Source organism: Hyperoodon ampullatus (assembly GCF_949752795.1).
Source record: "Hyperoodon ampullatus genome assembly, chromosome: 19".
NCBI lineage: Eukaryota > Metazoa > Chordata > Mammalia > Artiodactyla > Ziphiidae > Hyperoodon > Hyperoodon ampullatus.
The window spans coordinates 60,133,981-60,157,418 of NC_136932.1; the positions used below are offsets into that span (position 1 = coordinate 60,133,981).

Genomic DNA, 23,438 nt, shown 5'->3' on the forward strand with positions numbered 1-23,438 from the left:
GAGAGGTTAACTTGCTGGCCCTAAGTCACAGAGTTAGTGCCAGGTCCAGGATAAGATTTCCAATTCTTTCCATTACTTAGAGGCTATGGGGGAATTGCTACAAACATACAAAAGATATCATTTAAAGCAGAGTAAAAGCTACATTTCAGTACTGTGAAAATTCGAAAAGAGAAAGAGTACAAATTCAGACAGGGAAATCCGGAAAGCTAGCATAGAGAAGACGGCAGGAGGGGCTTTCAATTGGCAGAAAAGACGGCTTAAGAAAATGGCCTTTCCAGGTGGAAACAAACAGCATGGGCAAAGGCCAAGCTGTGTGAAACTATGAGGCACGTGGAGGGAGCAGCCAGCAGGCCCTTATGTGGCTGGTGGGGGGTATAGAGAAGAGGGTGAGAGAAGGCTAGAGAAGTTGGGATGGGGCTGTGGAGACCTTGAGGGCCAACCAAGGGCAGGGTGGCTTGGAGGTGGGAAGAAGGAGACAGTGTTAGCAGTTGGGAAAAGCCAAGAAGCTGGCCCCCAGACAGAACTTGAAGAGGAAGGGCTGGCAGTGTGTCTGGAGTAGCTCCTACCCGGGAGAAACAGAGCCTGAGTCTCACAGCTGATCGCGCTTAGCTGCTCCCTCCAACCTTAGAGACAGGATCCCGGCAGCTGGAGCTGAGGCTGGAGGATGAGGAAGGAGCACACTGGACAATGGACTTCTGGGCCTTTTTCTCCACAGCTGACACTAAATAACACTCCAGTACCAGAGGCCTTCATTCCATAAGATTCATTTCTTTAGCCAGTTCCTCAAGTCTGAGTGACCATCCCTAGTCCCAAATCATTTAAATCCATCTGGGGGCCACATAGCTTGAGAGTTAACATGTTGTCTTTGGCATCTTGTTCTATCCATTAATAACTGTGTGACTTGAACACATTACTTAACATCCCTATGCCTTGGTTTCCTTATCTATAAATTGGAGGTAATGATAAGTTTCTCATGCATAAAGTTTTTTGTGAGGATTAAATGGGATAATGAATGTGAACTAGCTAACACAGTCCTGGCTCAACTACAGGCTCAATAATATACACAAGTGTTGTTGTCATTACTCATTGTGGATATGAGATAAACATATGGAAACTTCAGAGTAGAATGAACAGCCCAGATACAGCTAGAGAAAGGCAGAGGTGGAACGGGGTTCAGAGATCATTCAATCTCTCAGCCAGGGCTCAACAAGGGAAGGTGACTTCCCCAGGTTCACACATGAGTTGGTGTCCCAGAGGTCTGGGGAAGAAAAAGGAATGCAGACCAGAATGATCAGGGAGGCTCTGAGCAGGCGGGACAATCACGCTAACCCCATGGAAGCAGAGGCTGTGCCTAAGGCCACAGAGCAGGTTTGATTCATGGCTCCATGTTTTACTAGGTGGGGGACTTCAGGCAAGTCATTCCACCTCACTGACCTCAGTTTCCACATCTGTTAAGTAGGGACAATTCCTGCTGGTGTATCTGTTACAAGAATTAAAAGAGAACACGGCTGTAGGGCATTCAGGACCCTGCTGGCTTGTGGAAAACTCTCAGTATATAGTAGTTCCTTTAATATTTTTTTAATTGAAGATCAGGCAAGATAGGATGGGTGGATAAAAGTAGAAAAGTACACCAGGCAAAAGTAGCAGCTTGAACAAATGCCTAGAGATGGGAAATAGACTTGTGTTTGGAAAAATCAGAGACCTGGATTCAAGCCTAGAATCTACCATTTACCAGCTGAGTGACTTTGGGTCCTCAGTTTCTCCTGTCCCAAAGTGGAGTGCAAGGCTTCCTGGCCTAATCCACATCAAGGCTGTTGTTTTCGTCCACTGAGGAAATGGATGTAAAGATGTAAATTATTAAGCTCTCCATATATGAGTTGGTTTTCTCCCTCTCTGGACTGAGAACTGCTCAACTCCAAGACCAGGTCTCCATCTTAGAATTGTTCCCCCTCCCCCAGCACAACTCCAGGCAGAGTGCGTGCTACCTCTCTGTGGATGTGAACCTCACTGTCCCCATGCACTATTGGGAATACCTCAGACTCTGGCTGTACAAGACACTAAGAACTTCCCCTCTGGCTAACTGAATTTTATTGGAAAGAACCTTTGCTCTGGCAAGTGACAAAGATCCCAGATGGAACCATGATATTAAGCTACACCCAGTATCATAAGGGCAACACGGCTGGGTCTGGCTTATGTTGGATAGGTGGGAAAGAATAAAAATGTCATTTGCCCCAGAGCAATTAGGCCCAGTGGTTTCCAAGTAAAGCCCCAGTGCTCTCACATACACAAAGATATGCTCAGAATGGATGTTGAAGTCTTAATATAGACTGCCCTAATGCCTGTTCCCAAATGCTGTCAGCAAAACACTGTCTCTGTTTCCCCCCCAGAGTATATTTTGGGAGTCTGGGACAAGGGCAACATCTGGTCTCCCCTGTCATACAGTGAGAGTAATTCAGCTTTCCCTTCTTTTGTCTCATTTTACCCACAACTGGCCCAGACCCACCCCTCAGTAACAAAATCAAAGGACCTTTCTATAAAACAAAATCCCCTGGGAGAGAAAGGAACTAGCTGCATCCTGCAAAGATCTGAATGACAATCAGACCACACATGGATACAGCAGGAAAGGCATTACAACCGAAGGTCATTTCCACTTGACTCCAGAGACACTGCAACCTTCATGAAGATGTACAGCACAGATGTGTATCATGAGAACCTCACCATTACCTCCAGTTTGATAGGGAAACTGGTTTTCCCAGTCATAACCCTCAGTGTGTGCAGCACCAACAATCCATACCACCACCACCACCACCATCTCCGCCACACTCCAGCTGTTTGTACTGGAGAGTTTGTTTGGAAATGTATGGGAGACTTTTAGGATGTTAGGATTTTCACCATGATTGGGGGAGGGGGATACGAGAAGCAATTAGCAGGAGGGGAAACAAAGGTTCTAAAGGCCCTGCAATGCATGGGACAGTCACATACAGTAAAGACTTGTCCAGGCACAACGGTCCACCGCTCCCTGATTATAAAACACTGCCTGGATAGCAGGGGGAGGGTTGGATTCTAAGACTATATTAAGTTGGCAGTAAGCCCATTCAACAGCATTTATCACAGTCCCCTCCTTCTTCTACAATGTGGTCTGTCTTTGTGGCTCCCTCTCTCCTATATGGCATTTAAGTACCCAAAAAACTGTTCCCATTATCCTCTGGCATTTGGCTTCATTTTAAATTGCAATAACAGGCCAGAACCAATGTGGCCTTCCCTGGATCGCTCCAATTAGTTCCTGAATTATAGCTTTTGTACTTTTCCACACAAGTATTGAGGTTTTCTTGGTATTTTTTGCCATTTATTTTCTAATAATTGGATAACCTGTATCTTACTTTTTGTGATAAACTAATACTTTTCTGTATTTGCCAAAAGTTGTTTTGTACTCACTACTCATCTTTCATAATCTTCCTGAATATTTTTCCTGATTTTTCAAAACCTGTTTAAGAGTATTCCATTTCCTTTAATCTGGATTGATATGTTGTTTCCTTATGAGGTATGTTATTGAATATCGGTGATCTGATTCCAGGATTTGGAATGCACGGCTCACTGAGAAGCTGGGTAGATTCTGGAAGGGCAAGAATAGGGGAAAGTTGGCAGGCAGTTGGCAGTATGATTCCTGGTAGAGTCAGACACCACAGTGAGAAAATGTGCTATAGTGAAGAGTCTCTATAGTTACAGACTTCCCTCTATAGTCTTTAGTTGAGTGATTTGCACCAAAATTAAATCTGACCTTATCACCATTCCTACCCCTCTACACACATGCTCCCTTTCATCTTAGAATTTTGATGACTTTTCATTGTTTTAAGATAAAGGCAAAATTCTTACCAGGGTCTCCAAGACTAGATATGGTCTGGTCTCTACTTTTTACTTCTAGGTCATCTTACCTTCATCCCACCCTTAACTTCTGGGCTCCAGCCTGTACCTTTTACACATGCCACAGGGCCTATGCACATGTGCTTCCTTCTTCCTCTAAGATCTCCCCTCTTTTTATCATCTCATGCCCAGCATAGTGCCAAGTGTATAGGAGACACAAATAAGTGTTTATTGAAAGAATAAATGAACAAAGACTTGAGAGTCAATTCTCAGGTTTGGGATATTTTCTTTTCTTTGGGTTGACTTGATTTGGCCTAAATACTATCAAATGGAGAAACCAGAGGTCACAAACTGGCAGCTAGGAGGTCCAGTGACTGTTCCTGACCTGCACACATGTTCTTGGCTGCAGTCCTACCCAGCCCCCTTCTCTTATCTATGCAACCTTCCTGGTCCCTGTAGTCACTCCATTTGCAACCATAGGCTTAAACATGCTGTCTACTGAAACTTTTATTTAAATATTTGGTTTCTGAATCATGTCATTTAATTGACTTTGATGGAAACTCAGAAGGCAACAGCCTATACCTCCCACAAATGTGCATTCATTTTTTTAGAAAAATCACAAAACCCTATCCTTGAAAACTCCGTGTTTTCCAGATAAAGGTCAGAGATCTAAAAGGAAGCAGGGACTCACCCAGCTACTGAGTGGCTAACTGTCCTTTAAAACAAAGTCCCCTTGATGGCTGGTTCAGGGCTCTTTCTGCTCCTCATCCCCAGAATCAATCCATCCTGGATGGTGTTTACGTATATTTAATGGCTTTGAAAGTATGTATTTCTAGTTATTAAGTATCACACTTTATGCAATTAATGTGTTCAAAATCAAGCCTAGTTTTATGAACTTCTTATCCAAATTGCTCTGAAACTTGATTTACAAAAGGAAAGAAAACCCTCCTGTCTTTATCTAATAGATGTTGTATTTCTATTTCCATTAATAACAACACTTGGGAGAATACTCATCAAAAGTGACTCTTCTGAATTAACACCAACTGAATATAGCGGCTTTGGCAAGTGGTTTGTGAGGATTTAATCTTTTCTTCCTCCATGATAGGTGTTTATGGCCTCTGTAGAAAGCAGATGTGACTGAACAATATATCATATAAGTCTTGATAGAGTTACTTGCTTAAAGAGTTGGAATCTAAGAAAAATTTGTCTCTGGTCTGAGACCCTGGAGTGACAGGTTCTGCCCCTGTAATTTGCCTGATTTAACCTCTGTTTTTGCCCCCAGAGGAGTCTCACTATTCCTCATATGGCTTGTTTTCCTTTTCTTCTGAAGAGGTCATCCAAGAATCCTCTCAACCCCAACACCAGTTACTCCAATCAGGATACCTGTAGGAATTATTTATCGGTGTCCTGAAAAGATGAGTATTGAGTACGTCAATTTTCAGAAAAAAAAAAGGAAAATATATGTATTTAATTAGACATATGTTGCATTATAATGATCAAGCATGATGGATTTTCATACATGCATTTGTTCATCGAAGTAATTAAGTACTTAGAATATGCCAGGCATTGCATGTAAAGCTTAATTTATCTCATTTATGCATTTCAACTCATTTACATACTTTGACTCATTTAATCATCCCAACAACTCTTTGAGTGGTTATATTGTAATCACATTTTTACATGTGAAGAAATTGAGGCTCAAAAAGACTAACCCAGAACTTGAACCTAGGATATTTGACTCCAGAGTCAATAAATGATCTTCATTCATGCTCTTTGCTGGTATGTGTTTAAGGTAATGAGAATATAGATGGGAAGTAGGCAACTGAAGTGAAAAAGGATGGGAGCAATGAAGTCTGGGTTGCAGAAAGCAGTTGAGGCAGAGTCTTAATTAAAATCAGCTGAGGTTCCAAAAGTATCTGCAGACCCCATCTTTAGATCCTGGAAGGTAACAACCACTCCCTGTAGGTCTCTTCTGGGATGATCTGGACCTCATTATAGGAGGTCCATCCTGCTCTGGCTTTCAGCAGTTTCTTTTACGAGAAGTGGAAGGGATATGGCTTCTTCAGAAAAAGGATCATAGAAGGAAAGATCGGTTTCTAGAAACAGCTATTTCAGAATATTTCAGGGGGAAAAAAAAAGCATCAGGAAACACCCTAATTGAATGGTTCTTGAGAAGGTTGTGAGAAGGGTGTGAAAACTCTCTAGAAGATCCTTGGTGTGCAATTTCTTTTGTGACAACAAATTTGAAGTCCAGAAACCAATAAGAAGGAATGTATGTACAATTTTTGCATCATGGAAAGAAAAAGAAGGAGCATTTGATAACTGACTTTTTATGTATATATATAAATTTATTGATTTATTTATCTATGGCTGCATTGGGTCTTCGTTGTTATGCATGAGCTTTCTCTAGTTGTGGCGAGTGGGGGCTACTCTTCGTTACGGTGAGCAGGTTTCTCATTGTGGTGGCTTCTCGTTGCAGAGCAGGGGCTCTAGGCACTTGTGCTTCAGTAGTTGTGGCACATGGACTCAATAGTTGTGGCTCACGGGCTCTAGAGCGCAGGCTCAGTAGTTGTGGTGCACGGGCTTAGTTGCTCCACAGCATATGGGATCTTCCCGGACCAGGGCTCGAACCCATGTCCCCTGCATTGGCAGGCAGATTCTTAACCACCTCCACCAAGGAAGTCCCTTGATAACTGCCTTTTATATGTGTGGTCCTTTGTATGAATCACCTCATTTATTTTGCTTGTTTGATTATACTCTGCCTAATTCCTGAAAGGCGGTGTAGTAGATTACCTTGTTTCATTCTCACGACAATGCTTAGAAGCATCCCCATATTACAGATGAAGTAACTAAGGTACAGAGGAGCTAAGCCACTAGCTTGAGGTTATTAGACAGAAGAGGTATCTGAGGAGACCAAAAGCATTGCCTTTTGCAGCATCATCCTGCTCTCAAACATATCACTCTGCACTTGTGCAAACTGTGCAACTCTGTGAAAAACATCATGCTTTAAAATCCAAGTTTTGCTATCTTCTGGGGGGGAAAAACCCATATTTCACTCTGGTTTTATAGGTTGCTGTGTTAGCTGGACCACATTTGGAGGTCTTCAGTCAAAGAAACTATAGGCACTTTTTAAAATTTTTAGCCAGAATTGCATTCCATGTCTTAAAATGCTGGAAGCCATCAGTCACCAGACAGGCCAGTGGTAATTGTCAAACCGAGGGTGAGAATGTGGCAGTTGGTAAATCTCAAACTGTGTTCTTCTCTGAAGACTGTGTCTACCCTTATACAGAAAGAAAAACCTGTTAATGACTTTTTATAAATAAATTCTAGCTTATAATTTTTGTTCCAGCAACAGCTGCTAAAATGTGATCTCCCCTCAAATACTAAACACTTTTCCTTTCTTGTGGAAAGAAAATGTTACACACTCGAAAGCAAAGTCGACCAGGACCACTGTTTGTGTGACCTTGGAAGAGTTGCTTATCCTCTCTGTGACTTTGTTATATCCTTTGCCTATTTTAGGAAAAAGTGGGGTAATGTGAGCGAGCTCCTCAAGGATATGGAATATATAGCATTTACCTCTGACTTCTGGGGTCTGACATAGGATGGGTGCTTGGGACTTGTTCACTGACTAGAATTAAACTCACTTGAGTTGAATATGCCTTGAAAGGTTTAAAGGGCTATAGAAATATTAAATGGTAATCATTATCATTTAAAGGGAAGGGAGAGATTAATATTTATATTCTTTAAATATGTATTTTCTTCCTATCTCTAAGAATACTTTCTGGAAAATGTATGCTCCTAAAGTTTTTTATTCATCTCTGAAATTTAAACTAGCAGGGTTAGCAAACTATAGCCTACCATCTGTTTTTGTAAATAAAGGTTTATTGGAACCCAGCCATGCCCATTCTTTTATATTTTGTCTATAGCTGCTTTCATATAAAAGCAGGATTGCATGGCTGTGATGGAGACCATATAGTTAATATGACCATATTTACTGACTCTTTACAGAGAAAGAATCTCCCACTACCTGAAAATTATAGTATGAGCCACTGGGATACATTTCTTTTTAAAAGCTCTCACCTCATAGTAGCTGCTCCATATATGTCTAAATGGGACAAGATATGTTGGAAAGTGATCCAGGTCATGAATAAGTAACACCTCAAAGTGAGAATCCAGAAGAGGGGGCTGTACACACCCTGTTTCTTCAGGAGCTGAAGGCTCTATTATCTATAGCTTATATAATAATTATAGTGTAACAACAACAACAGTAGCTAATTATTGAGTGCTTACGAGATTTATATACTCTGTGTCATAAAATCATCACCACAGGGCTTCCCTGGTGGCGCAGTGGTTGAGAGTCCGCCTGCCAATGCAGGGGACACGGGTTCGTGCCCCAGTCCGGGAAGATTCCACATGCCACAGAGCGGCTGGGCCTGCGAGTCATGGCTGCTGAGCCTGCGCGTCTGGAGCCTATGCTCCACAACGGGAGAGGCCACAACAGTGAGAGGCCCGTGTACCGCAAAAAAAAAAAAAAAAAAAAAAAAAAGTCATCACCACAGTTCTATGAAATAGTTAGTAGTATTATCCCTGTTTTTATTTTTTTTATTGAAGTATAGTTGGTGTACAGTATTATATATGTTACAGGTGTGCAATATAGTGTCACAATTTTTAAAGGTTATATTCCACTTATAGTTATTATAAAATATTGACTGTATTCCCTGTGTTGTACAATATATCCTTGTAGCTTATTTTATACCTAATAGTTTATATCACTTACTCCCCTTACCCTCCTTATGTTGCCTCTCCCCCTTTCCCTCTCTCCACTGGTAGCCAGTAGTTTGTTCTCTACATCTGTGACTCTGTTTCTTTTTTGTTGTATTCATTAGTTTGTTGTACTTTTTAGACTCCACATATAAGTGATATCATACAGTATTTGTCTTTCTCTGTCTGATGAATTTCACTTAGCATAATGTCCTTCAAGTCCATCCATGTTGATGCAAATGGCAGAATTTCATTCATTTTTAATGGCTGAGTAGTGTTCCATTGTGTATATACACCATATCTTCTTTATCCATTCATCTGTTGATTGACACTTAGGTTGTTCCCAAATCTTGGTCATTGTAAATAATTCTGCTATGAACATTGGGGTGCATGTATCTTTTTGAATTAGTGTCTTTGGTTTTTTTTGCATATATACCAGGGAGTGGAATTGCTGGATCATATGGTAACTCCATTTTTAGTTTTTCGAGAAACCTCCATACTGTTTTCCACAGTGGCTGTACCACTTACATTTCCACCAACAGTGTAGGAGGGTTCCCTTTTCTTCATATCCTCACCAACATTTGTTATTTGTGTCCTTTTTGATGATAGCCATTCTGACAGGTGTGAGGTGATATCTCATTGTGGTTTTGATTTACATTTCCCTGGTGATTAGTGATGTTGAGCATCTTTTCATGTGCTTGTTGGTCATCTGCATTATCCCAGTTTTTAGATGAGAGGCCTGCCTTGCCCAGGGGTACCCAGTAGCAAAGCCAGGCTTTGAATTCCACATAACCCAATGTGATATTTAGTTTCTGGGTTCCCATTAGAGATATACTTTAGGATTCTGGGCTGTTCCTTTACCATCTCAGCCAAGCACCTTGGTTTCCCTGTCCCTTGGGACATCACATTTTGTTGCATTATTGCCAGCCTGCATGGCTTTCTTTATTCATTTAACAATTATTTCAAACTTACTACTACTCATATGTGCCAGGTACTGTGCTGGGTAATGGGGACATCACAAGAACCAGTCAGATACAGTCCTTGCCTGGATGAAGCTTAAGTTCCAGTGAAAATGATGGACATTAATCAATCACACAATAAATATTTAAATAAAACTATCATATGTGTTTCAAAGGGGAAAGGCACAGGATGCCATGAGAGTGGGTTATAGAGACCTCTCTCAAGAGATGACCCTTGAGTTGAGAACTAAAGTTGTTCATAAACAGGAGTCAGGCACAGAGGGGAGGGAAGTGTGTTCTAAGCAGATGGATGGTATGTGCACAGGCTCTAGGGAAGGAGGAAGCATGGTGTGTTAGGGAAACAAAAAGAAGGTCTCTGTGGCCAGAGCACATCCAACAAGGGGACATGGATGGAAAAATCAGGGGCCACACAAGACCTGTGCTCAGATTTGGGTCTTTGTCTTAAAAGCAATGGCAAGCCACTGCGGTGTTTGAGCAGAGGTAATCAGAGTGGTGGTGTTATCACTCCAAATGTTGTGTGTGATCCTCCATTACAAAGCTGCTCTTTCCTCAGTTCAATAAGGGACTTCTGCTAATGCAGCAACACACTGAGACAAACTAAGGTGTATACATCATGATCTGAAAACACAGCTGGTTGCTCTGCCGTGGCCTGAGAGAGGAGTCAGCCACAGCCCTGCATGCAATGGTGAGTCAGCTCACTGCTGAGAAGTGAAGACTCGATCTGAAACCGTTACACCAGAGGCTGTGCCCAGCCTAACCAATGACAAGGATAGCTTGCTGTCAACTTGGAAGCCTGCTTGCAGCAAGTCTTCTCATTTAGTAAAAATAACTACTTGTCGATTAGCTTGAAAGATGGGTTACTTGTCACCAAAGGCCAATGTTTGCCTGGCTCCTCACTTCAGTTATGGGGAAGAGAAGAAACTTTTCTTTTGGTACTAAGAGAATTCTAGGACATATACATAATTTTCCATCACCCTTAGAATGGAATCCAGACCCCCTAGCTTGGCCTGCTAGGCTCTCCACAGTCTTGTCCTGCTTCCTTATTCATCCTCTCATGTCACTCTCCCTCACTTATTAGTTGCTCAAAAAATCCTTGTTGAACAAATGGATGTACAAATGACTGTATAATCTTGGACAAGACATAGCTCCTCTCTGACCTCAGTTTCTTCATTTTTATTTTTATTTTTTATTTGTTATTTATTTATTTTTTATTGCGGTACACGGGCCTCTTCACTGTTCTGGCCTCTCCCGTTGTGGAGCACAGGCTCCGGACATAAAGGTTCAGTGGCCGTGGCTCATGGGCCCAGCCGCTCTGCGGCATGTGGGATCCTCCCCGACCGGGGTACGAACCCGTGTCCCCTGCATCGGCAGGCGGACTCTCAACCACTGCGCCACCAGGGAAGCCCTCTTCATTTTTAAAAGTGGGCTAGCCTGGGTTTTTTTTTTTAAAGGTCCCATCTCTATGAGATGCAGAATTGGGAGTCGTTCAGCAACACTTGCTAACATATCCTCTAAGCCATGTCCCATGACAGGCACCAGGGATAACCCTGCTCTTGAGATGTTTATTCAAAAATAGATACAAACATAAAGAAAACATTTTCAAAATCACAGGGGGCATGAATGTGAACTTTATAGTCATAAGAACTAGGCACAATCCTAACGCTACCACTTTCTTGAGCAAATAATCTCTCAGTGGCCCAGTGCCCAGTGACCTATGACTTAAATGGAGATAATGTCACTAACTCATGGAATTTTGTGAGATTTAAGTGAGATGATGTTATTGCTGACATTGTCTCTGGAACAAAGCAGTGCTCAACAAATGTTGGAGATGATCATCAATAAATGATGATGATGACTGACATCAACAGGATATTCAGCACCCATATGACTATGCCAGTTGTCAGTGACTTACATCTGTTCTGATTACTTACTACCAATGCCATCCTGGTTGTAAGATATTTTGAACTTGCCCACTGAATGAAAGCACATGGTAGCAGAGAGGAGCTGCAGTTGATGCTCAGTGTCAGTGGTTCATGGAAGGTGTCCTGGGGAAGATGAGGCCAAAGCTGAGCTGTAAGGTAAAGAAGGGTAGACAAAGCCTCTTCTGTCAACTATGCCCTCCAACAGTGACCAGAGGCATCTTTCAAAAGTGCACATCAGAAAAAACAAACAAACAAACAAAACAATGCACAAGAGATCAATTGATTTCTTCCTTAAAACCAATGGCTACGTGCTGCACTTGGAATAAAATCAAAGATCCTCACCATGGTTTACAAAGCCCTGTATGAGCTAGTCCCACCTTGAGCCACCTTCACCCTTCCCAACTATAGTCAGCTATTTAGCCCTACCTCAGGCTCTTTGCATTGGCTGCACTCTCTGCCAACAATGCACCTCCCTCCAGTCCTCCCACGCCTGGCTCCTCTTCATCAGCAGAACTCAGTTCCAATGTCACCTCTGTAGAGAGACCTTCACTAGCTACACTACCTGACATTGTCTCCACTCCTGCATGCCAACCCCCAATATTTCCACTACTGTCATTCATTTTGCAAGCCAAAACCTTGTTTTGTTTCCTTCAAAGTTCTTACCACCATCTGAAATTATCTCTAGGAGGACAAGGATTTTATCAGTCTCGCTCCCACTGGCCTCAGCACATGGTTGACCCTCAAAAATATTTTGAATGAACAAATTCCAGGTCCTCGTAAAAGACTGAGGTGAGACAGCATGTTCTGGGATGAGAACACAAGATTAAAGCTAGTGCCACACAATGAAGAATCACATCAGATCTCAGAGAACTTAGAAAATGCTCTGGATCACAGCGTGTACCATGTCTGAGCATCATGAAAAGTCCAACAATATCTTATTTCTTCCTCTAAGACAGCCATTTCTCAGTCTTGCATTTCCAGAAAGCTTCTCTAAAGTTCAGACACCTGTCTAAACTAATTAAAGAGCCAAGATTATAAAATAATTTCCAGTATTCCAGGCTTAGCTCTTTCACATGGTAATTCCAACTAAGCTAGCAGAAGCCCTTGGGTTGTCTCTTTAATGAATAGCTAAAAGTGGTGTCTAATTAGAATGTCATCATTAGCCCCCAAAGAGTTTGTTCTTGTAAGCAGTTTCAATATTGTCCCTGCAGTTCTAGTTACCCCACACACTTGCTCAGAAGGCCAAGCATTCACTTATAAATCTCCTATGTCACATCAGACACTTTGATTACCTTGAGTAAGCACCAAAGTCGGTGTTCAAAATACAGCTTAAGTGCTCATCCAAATTATTCAAAATTCTGACTTTGTAAGGTTTGGATTTTAAAATATTACCCATAAATGGCAAAAGGCAATCCACAGGCATCACTTTCAGAACCCACTTGCCAATCTTATACTCTCTTCCTAGCAGGATATCATTTGCACATAGCTGCTCCCCAACCCCAAATTAATAGCAGGAGAAGCAGCATATCCCCTTCCCCCAGACCCACCCACACCTATGCACCCTGTATGTGGTTAGTGTGTATTTGATTGGCCCCACTGTGCCTACCTGGGGAAAAACAAAATCAACGACTGCAGGAATTATAATTGCTACTGACAAGGACCTTGGGGGGTAGGTGAAAGGGAAGCAGTGCTTTTTCACAGTTAAGCCCTGCTGTTGCTTCATGAATATCCCTCTTGCCTTTGATGCCAAAATTGTGTTCTTACAGGTGGGAACAAGAAGCCTGGCTATTGCCAAGCTGCCTCCTGGGGTCTTCTGGTGGTTCTGACTGGTCTGAGGCCTGAGGGATCACTTGGTGCCCACTCACCACACATATGCACATCCTATAAACTACAAAGTCCTATGGAATATTCTCCATCTTGAAGACCACCACCTAGTATCTCCTGTTCAAATCCCTTCTCTGGCTCCTAATCTAAGCCTCCTATGATCTGAACTCAGCCTATCTTGCAACATACATAAAGTATGTACCCCTAAATTCAGCTGAAGTGAACCAGAGGAATGGTGAACAGCCAGACAAAATAGGGCCCTGCTAACCAGCCAGCAGTATCTGCTAAACCAGTACTTCTCAACTACTAATAACGTACATTCATTCAAATCACGGGAAAGTGTTAAAATGCAGATTGTGATTCAGGAGGTCTAGAGTAGGGCTCAAGATTCTGCATTTTTCTAACAAGTTCCCAGATCCTGAGGCTGTTGCTGGTCCCTGCACTGCACATTGAGTAGGAAAGTACTATGTCATCTTTTTAACGTATAATTCATGTGTGGGCATGTGGGGGTATGCTCTATTCAAAATAGCTTTATTTTAAGATTATGTTAACTCTATAAAATCACCATTTTTGCAAATCAAAAAGTCAATTTCATATGTTTCACCCTGATCTCAGAATCTTAGCCAACTTACCTTGGAACATAAAGGAGGCAAGACTTCAGATCAAAATTCCAAATGTACTAACTTGAGCTTAGAGCAGAGCACAGCCTCACCCCTATACTTGCCACAACCCTGGCCCCTATGGAATCCTACCCTATGGGGCATCCAAGAGACATCTTCCTACTTTTTTCAGTCTTATAAGTTGGAGAGAAGAATCACTTCACTTGATTGCTTTCCACTTCTCTGTTCTCCAAGCCTAGTTCTCAGAATATACTGAAATTTCAAGGCATGCCTTGAAGATCTGGCACATCTCCAGGTGGTTTTCTAGGTCACCTGGTGGGAAGATCTTAGCAGATGGCAGGATGTGTTTTGATTCTCATTAAGAAGCTTACTCAACACTGAAAGGAGGTGTGGCAGGTCCCCCTATAGCTCCTGGTTCTCCACCTACAGAAAGTCCTGGCTGTGTGGGTGGGAGGTAGGGAGGGAGGAGATTGATGAGCACAGGCCTGTAAGCCTGTCTGGCCTGAGTCCTGCATAGGCAGAGCAGATTCACTAGCCCCTGCCTGCCGTTGCCTTTTTTGATGGCAGAGTAACTGCTGTATAACCATCTGCCACCATTGGCAAAACTCACAAGAAGTGAAGCAGCAATAAACAAATAGGATATTTCAAGAGCAGCAATAACATGTGCTCCCTCCATGAGAAGCTCTACTGATTCAAGATGTTCAGGATATTATCAGATTCAAGGGACCATCCATCTGAGTGGACAGTGATGGGATACTGATGCTCATTGATTATGTTGTACTGGTTCTCCACTCCAGCTGCCCTCTAGCTGAAGAGTTTTTAACAGACATCAGTGTCTTGTTCCGACCCTAAATTAATCAAATCAGAATTTGTGGGGCAGGCATAGGTGGATTTTAAAAGCACCCAGGTGAACTGGATGCACAGTGAAGGTTGCAATTCACTCTGTTAGAGATGTTTTATTCAAAGATTAAGGAAACGTACCCCTTTTTGATCATTGACATTCTCAGCTTCTAAAACTACACCTCCTTTTTAAATTCAACATAGGATGTTGGGAATAATGAATACTCTTTATACTTTCAGAGTCATAAATCACTTTTACATACACCATCTTTTTAGGTTCTCAAATCAGCTTGTGGAAAATGCTAATACCATTATAGAAAGACAGTGCTAGGCTTGCTGTGACATTGTTTCTGAGAGACAAAAAAAAAAAAAAAAAAAAAAAATGGAAGCAACCTAAAAACTAGTGAGAGGATGATTAAATATGTTATGGGGCATTTATGTGATGGAGAATTCTACGGCTATTAGAAAGATTTAGGTAGATCCATACACATTGACTTAGAAAGATAGCTACAGACTACTTTTAATTTTTTTTTAAAAAATTTAAAAATCAAGTTCACAGTTACTTATAAATGATTCCATTTCCATTGTTTTTCCACTTTTCATTTTTTATTTTTATTGAGATATCTTTGACATATGAAAATTGTATACATTTAAGGTGTACAACTTGATATTTTGATATACATATACATTGTGAAAAGATCACCACAATCAAACTAAATAACATATCCATCACCCCTTCATAGATACTTGCTTGCGTGTGTGTGGTGTGTGTGATAAGATTCAATTTAGTGCCACATCTTCTTTATCCATTCATCTGTCAATGGACACTTAGGTTGCTTCCATGTCCTGGTTATTGTAAATAGAGCTGCAATGAACATTGTGGTACATGACTCTTCTTGAATTATGGTTTTCTTAGGGTATATGACCAGTAGTGGGATTGCTGGGTCATAAAGAAGATTTGGCACATATATACAATGGGATATTACTCAGCCATAAAAAGAAACTAAATTGAGTTATTTATAGTGAGGTGGATAGACTTAGAGTCTGTCATACAGAGTGAAGTAAGTCAGAAAGAGAAAAACAAATACCGTATGCTAACACACACACACACACACACACACACACACACACACACATATGGAATCTAAAAAAAAAAAAAAAGAAAGAAAGTGGTTATGAAGAACCTAGGGGCAGGACAGGAATAAAGAGGCAGATGTAGAGAATGGACTTGAGGACACGGGGAGGGGGAAGGGTAAGCTGGGACGAAGTGAGAGAGTGGCATGGACTTATATATACTACCAAATGTAAAATAGATAGCTAGTGGGAAGCAGCCACATAGCACAGGGAGATGAGCTCTGTGCTTTGTGACCATCTAGAAGGGTAGGATGGGGAGGGTGGGAGGGAGATGCGGGAGGGAGGAGATGTGGGGACGTATGTGTGTGTATAACTGATTCACTTTGTTGTAGAGCAGAAACTAGCACACCATTGTAAAGCAATTATACTCCAATAAAGATGTTAAAAAAATTAAAAGGATTTAATTTAAGATCTATACTTTTAGCAAATTTCAAGGGTGTGATACAATTTTGTTAACTATCACCATCATGCTGTATATTAGAGCTCCAGAACTCATTCACCTTCATAAGTGAAACTTTGTACCCTTTGATGAACATCTCATTTCCCTTTCTGCTCAACCCCTGACAACCACCATTCTATTCTCTCCTTCTATGAGTTGACTATTTTCGATTCTACATATAAGTGAGTTCATACAGTATTTGACTTTCTGTGCCTGGCATATTTCACTTAGCATAAGGTCCTTCTGGCTCATCTGGTTCATCTATGTTGTCACAAATGACAGGATTTCAGTTATTTTTTATCACTGAATAATATTCCAGTGTGTTGGGAGGGGTATGTATCACATTTTCCTTATCCATTCATCCCTCAGTGGACACTCAGGTTGTTTCCATATATTAGCTACTGTGAACAATGCTACAGAGAACATGAGAGTGCAGATATCTCTTTAAGAGCCGGATTTCATTTCTTTTGGACATATACACAGATGGGGTTGCTGGATCTTATGATAGTTCTATTTTTCATTTTTTGAGGAACTCCACTTTTCTTTTTTTGAGGAACCTCCATCCAGTTTTCCATAGTGGCTGTACCAATTTACATTCCCACTAACAGTGCACAAGTGTTCCCTTTTGTCCACATCTTCACCAACACTTGTTATTGCTTGTCTTTTTTGTAATAGCCATTCTAACAAGTGTGAGGTTATATCTCATTGTGGTTTTGATTTGCATTTCCCCAATTATTGGTGATGTTGTGCACTATTTCATGTACCTATTGGTCATTTGTATGTTTTCTTTTAAGAAATGTCAATTCAAATTAGCCCATTTTTTATCAGGTTATTTTGTTTTTGTTTTTGTTTGTTTTTTTTTTTTGCTATTGAGTTGTTGTGAGTTACTTGCATATTTGGAATATTAACCCTTATCAGATACATTGTTTGTGAATATTTTCTCCCATTCTGTAGGTTACCATTTTGCTCTTTTGATTGTTTCCTTTGCTGTGCAGAAGCTTTCTAGTTTGGTACAATCCCACTTGTCTGTTTTTGCTTTTCTTGCCTGTGCTTTTTGCTGTCATAAAAAAAAAAAAAATACTGTCAAGACCAATGTCAAGAAGTATTTTCCTATCTTTTCCTCTAGTAGTTTTATAGTTTCAGGTCTAACATATAAGTCCTTAATCCATTTTTAGTTGACTTCTGTATGTGGTATGAGATAAGGGTCCAATTTCATTCTTTTTCATGGGATATCCAATTTTCCCAACATCATTTATTGAAGAGTCTGTCCTTTCCCCATTATGTGTTCTTGGAACCCTTGTCAAAAATCAGTTGACCATAAGTGTGTGGATTTATTTCAAGGCCTTCTGTTCTGTTCCACTGGTTTATGCATATGTATCTATGCTGTTTTAATTACTATAGCTTTGAAATACATTTTGGAACCAAGAAATGTAATTCCTCCAGCTTCGTTCTAACTCCATTCTTCTTGCTAAAGATTGCTTTGACTACTCAGGGTCTTTTGTGGTTCCATATGAATTTTAGGGTTTTTTTCCTATTTATGTAAAGGATGCCTTTGGAATTTTGATAGGGATTGGATTGAATCTGTAGATCACTATAGTAGCATGAATGTTTTAACAATATTAATTCTTCCAGCCCACAAACATAAGCCTGTCTTTCCATTTATTTTCTTTAATTTGCTTCATCAGTGTTTTATAGTTTTCAGTGTGCAAGTTGTTCACTTCTTTGGTTGAGCTTATTCCTAAGTATCTTATTTTTGTTGTTGCTACTGTAAATGAGATTTTTTTTTAACTTGCTTTTTGGATAGTCCATTGTTAGTGTACAGAAATGCCACTAATTTTTGTATACTGAATTTGTATCTGGCAATTTTACTGAATTCATTTATCAGTGCCAAGAGTTTTTTTGTGTGGTTGAGTCTTTATTGTGTTCTACATATATGATCATTTCATCTGCAAAAAGAGGCAGTTTTAATTTCTTCCTTTCTGATTTGAATGTCTTTTATTTCTTCTTATCTAATTGCTTTGCCTAGACTTTGTTGAATAGAAGTGGCAAGAGTGGGCATCCTTGCCTTGTACTGGATCTTAGAGAAGAAATTTTCAGTATTTCTCCATTAATTATGATGTTAGCTGTGGGCTTTTCATATATGGCCTTTATTGTATTGAGGTAAGTTCCTTCTGTTTTTTTGAGATTTTTTATCATGAATGGATGGTGAATTTTGTCAAATGCTTTTTCTGAATCTATTGAGATGGTCATGTGGTTTTTATCTTTTATTACATTAATGTGGTATATCACACTGATTGATTTGTATGTGCTGAACAATCCTTGCATACCAGGAATAAATCCTACTTGGTCATGGTGTATAATCCTTTTAATGTGTTGTTGAGTTTGGTTTGCTATTATTTTATTAAAGATTTTTGCATCTATGTACATAAGGGATATTGGCCTTTAGTTCTCTGTTCTTGCAGTGTCTTTGTCTGGCTTTAGTATCAGGGTGATGCTGGCCTCATAAAATGTGTCCAGAAGTGTTCTCTTTTCTTCTATTTTTTGGAAGAGTTTAAGAAGGATTGGTATGAATTCCTCCTTGGATGTTTGGTGGAATTCATCCATAAAGTCATCTGGTCCAGGGATTTTCTTTGTTGAGAGATTTTTGATTACTACTTCAATCACCTTATTTGTACTCGTCTGTTCAGGTGTGTATTTCTTCTTGATTCAGTCTTGGTAGGTTGTATGTTTCTAGGAATTTATCCATCTAGTGTTTTTTAAGCTCTACACGTATGTGTGTGTGTGATTAATAAGCGCAAAAAAAAAATCTGGAATAAATACTAAACTCTTAATAATCATAATGCTTGGACTGGGATTAGAAAGAGGTGGGGAAGGGTGATTTTTGTATTTTTTTAATTTCTTTTAGTTTGTTACAAAATTATACTTCCATACTGTTAAAAAAAAAGCTATTTTATTTATTTATTTTTTAAATATCTTTATTGGAGTATAATTGCTTTACAATGGTGTGTTTGTTTCTGCTTTATAACAAAGTGAATCAGTTATACATATACATATGTTCCAATGTTTCTTCCCTCTTGTGTCTCCCTCCCACCCACCCTCCCTATCCCACCCCTCTAGGTGGTCACAAACCACCGAACTTATCTCCCTGTACTATGCAGCTGCTTCCCACTAGCTATCTATTTTATGTTTGGTAGTGTATATATGGACTTGAGGATATGGGGAGGGGGAAGGGTAAGCTGTGACAAAGTGAGAGAGTGGCATGGACATAAAAAGCTATTTTAAAGCCACAGCCTGAAATGAATGCACAAGGGCTCAACAGGCAGATTGCTGATCTTCATTCAATGAAGAGAAAGTTAAGTCCTACACAGTCAGGTGACCTGGGCAGGCTGGTGCATCAGGAGCCTAAGCTATCAGCTCTCTCTCCATCAGAAGCACTGCATCTTTCAGGCTGGCCAGTCTCCTCTCAGTGCCACTGAGCTGACTCAGGACCTGGTAATTCCCTGCTTGTTCATGGCCATGAGGAAGATTTACTTGCTGCCAATGGCAGTTGTTGGTGTAGCCTGGAAACATGTCCACCCTTGTAGGGCAGTTCTGCTCCTAATAAGGGAAATTCACTTTACACACACTTTAAGGGAAATGTCCTGGGATGAAGCCAGAGCCAGATGGGCACCAAGCTTATTAAATGCATGATTGTTACCAGAAAACATTTGCAAATATGTATGGGTATTTTTGTATGTGTGTGCATGTGTGTGTGCATGTATTTTATACATGCACACACACACAGATCATATCCCTGAAATCTCTTCAATTATAGGATTACCTTTCCAATTGTTCTACAATGTACTTTACAATTTACCCCTATGTAGGGTGGATATGCTGTACCTCACATCTTTTAATGCTAGATTGTTGTTCTTATTATTGTTTTTCCCTCCTGCCAGGTGCAGCTCATCCACTATAACCACGAGTTATATACCAATGTCACAGAAGCTGCAAAGAGCCCAAATGGATTGGTGGTAGTTTCTATATTTATAAAAGTAAGTGTATTGCATTCCTTGATTCTTCTCTTCTTGCCATTCCCACCCCAATCAGAATATCAGTTTACGGTCCTGTTGGATCTTAGAAATAGCAACAGAGGTACTATCTATGCCAAAGAAAAGCTGCAGGGGGTGACTTTTGGTTCCATGAGATTCATGAAAAATAAAGCCCCTTTCAGTGAGATGCAAAAACAATGAGTTGCATTTCAGAGCACTGGGGCCTGAGGATTCAGGTAGCTTTTATTTTAGAGAGAAAAAGGGTGCTGGATCCAGGTGCAGGCTTTAGGTCCCACTCATGCAGAGGAATCAGAATGAAGCAATAGAAGGGGAGATGGTTTCTCACTGACACCCCACAGGATTAAAGACCTGTCCATAAGATAACCCTTGGAAAAAGAGATGAAAGGAAAATGTGAGATATCTCTTCCCTCCAGGCACTGCACTAAACAGCTCCCTCCAGCTTCCCACAATTGCTCTGAGTATCATCTTTCCCTTCCATTGTCCCTCTCTTTTGTAAGCATCCTTGTGAATAATTAAGCAAAGGTCACCAATGCTGACTTTATGACATCTTAGGGAGGCTCCACATCGTCTTACAGTCATCATCACCAACAAACTTCCAACCAAGCAAATTCTAATTTGTTAAAAAAATAATAATTACCTTTAACATTTTGACAGGTGTTGAGTGAAACAAGTTTGCAAATTAAAAAAAAAATAAATAAAAGAAAAAAGAAAACAAAAGAAACTGTCTTTCCAAAAGGGAAAAATATCAAAAGCAAAGGGTGGCAGTTCTAAAAGTTGGCAGTCAGTGTGCTAGCCCCTTGGGAAGTTTTAGCCAGACCATTAGAGGAAATGCTCCAATCAGAACTTGGAATCTGATGACTGTCAATAGAAATTCAGCATTTGGCACTAGTGAGTTTTAACAGAGCTTTCGTGGTGGCATCATCATCACTCAGAAGAATGGGCACAGGGGCAACTCCAGCATCACTCAGAAGAATGAGTGCAGGGACAACCCCAGTCACTACTCCCCCTCCCTCCCTGAGAGCATCACCCTTTTCAATAAGCACTTTGCCCTGTCTGGTCACACCACCTCCTAACTTACTCTCCCTCACCTGGGTCAGGTCAGGCCTTTTTGTGGCCCCAGTAGAGCTGAACATTGGACAGAGGCATTAGTGACATATTGCTGCCACTGGCCACCAACCCCACCTCATCTGGCTTGTCATTGGCAAAGATAGGAAGGGGCTTTTGATAGAGGAAGTAAATTTTTAAGCTGTCATGCCTTTTAATACCTGATGTGACTTCCCAAAGGAAACTGGTCCTGGTACAGACTGATCCTGCCAGTCCCTGCTCTATACCTCTTGGCATCATCACAGACAATGTTATAATAAACAATGGGTTCCTGGATGCCAGACACTGAGATATGTACTTTACATATATTTTATCATTTAACCCTAATAATAAACCTGTGGAGTGGGCATCATGTCCCTATCTTGAAGATGAGGAAAATGCTTCAGAGAATCTTTGACATTCCATCCTAATTCATATAGTTCATAACAGACCATAAAGGAATAGAACCCAAGTCTTCCTTGACTTTAAGGAAAGTCAATAACCTTACTAATGACCTTATTCACAGAGCTGGGAGGGGGAAAAGAGAAAACAGCATTTAAAAACCTTTCCCGCACATCCCCATGCTGCCCACAAACATGGGGCAAATACCTATATCCCTCAACAAGCCCCAATTATGATACTGATAAACAACTGATGCATTCAACCTGGGTCAGGCTTACTGTTATGAAGCCTAAAGATATTTCACAAAATTGCATCATGTGTTTCCAGGGGCTCTCATCCCCTGTGGCTTTCCCAATGCTAGGTCTTCCATGAGTAACTCTCACGGCCATGATGGGCTGTCCAACAGTTCCTGACCTTTGGTGAGTGCCTCAGCCTCTGCCACTGGCATTACCTCACTTTGCTCAAAGCTCCTAAGTCAGAGTATGTCATCCTGGAAGTGCAGGCACATTACAGCTGACACTGTGATGATTCACCAGGGAGTCAGCTTACTAACTGCAAACTACTGGTGTGTTTCACAAGCTCTGCAGAAACACTTTTTCCACCGAGATTACTGATGCAGGTCCTGCTACTTCCTTGCTGGTTGTTGAGTGGAACTTATGCCCCAGATCCTGAGGTCAGTGAAAGAATGGTGACTAGCTCCTGCATCTTCTCAGGCCAGTTTGGCTCTTAGGGATGCTTCTGTTCTTTCCCTGATCAAACCTGAAGCTTTCTGGCTAGATCTCAAAATAAGCCACAGCACTTCTTTGTCCAACATAATCAACCCCCAGATGCTCCACAGTGAGTTATCTGAGCTGTGACTTGTCATTTACTCATCCCCAAACACTGACTGAGCATGGGACACAGGCCAGCCTTGTTCTGGACACTGGTACCTAGAAATGACATGAACAAAACCTCTGGTACCCCTCCCCTCCTGCTGATCTTTCTGCCTCTCCTCCCCAGTTCCTGCCTCAAGGTAGGCAGGAACAGAAAATGAGAGACCCCTATCTAGGTCAGCTGAGTCCTCAAGATGTCACCCTGGCCCAAAAGCTGAGCCATAAAAGCACTGGAATTGTTTGTTAAAACAAGAGATTTGTTTAACTGTGGGTTTTACCTATCTCTGTCCCCTCCTAATCCCCCACCCTTCCTATGACCACAGAGAACTGAGATTTCACTATAATTGCTGCTCAATCACACACCATTAACTTCCCACTTAACTCACTTATGCCAAGTACATATTTTATCCTCTCACCCACACAGCCAACATGCTAGAGCCCACAAGTCATCTGTGTGCACTTTGGAAATTTTTCAATTATTTTTAATCAGCACAAAAATGTCTAATCCCAATGTTAGCTCTGCCCAGACTCACCAGGTACCAGGAAACCAAGGCACCTGATTAAGGGACATGGCAGATTCCTCACCTGCCACGACAATCTATTTTTGGCTCTCCTTTCATGGGCTGCATCAGCACAAACAGGCAGCTT

General features: G+C 41.0%; 1 protein-coding gene across 1 annotated transcript in view; it reads left to right on the plus strand.

Annotated features, from left to right (window-relative positions):
• The window catches only part of CA10 (carbonic anhydrase 10), a gene marked incomplete at both ends in the record, with an annotated part of 522,587 nt that overhangs the window by 478,484 nt on the left and 20,665 nt on the right, over positions 1–23,438 (plus strand). The window contains one exon of the mRNA XM_079725002.1: positions 20,320–20,415. Within this exon, the coding sequence (XP_079581128.1) occupies positions 20,320–20,415 (96 nt within the window). The remainder of the gene's footprint in view (positions 1–20,319; positions 20,416–23,438) is intronic.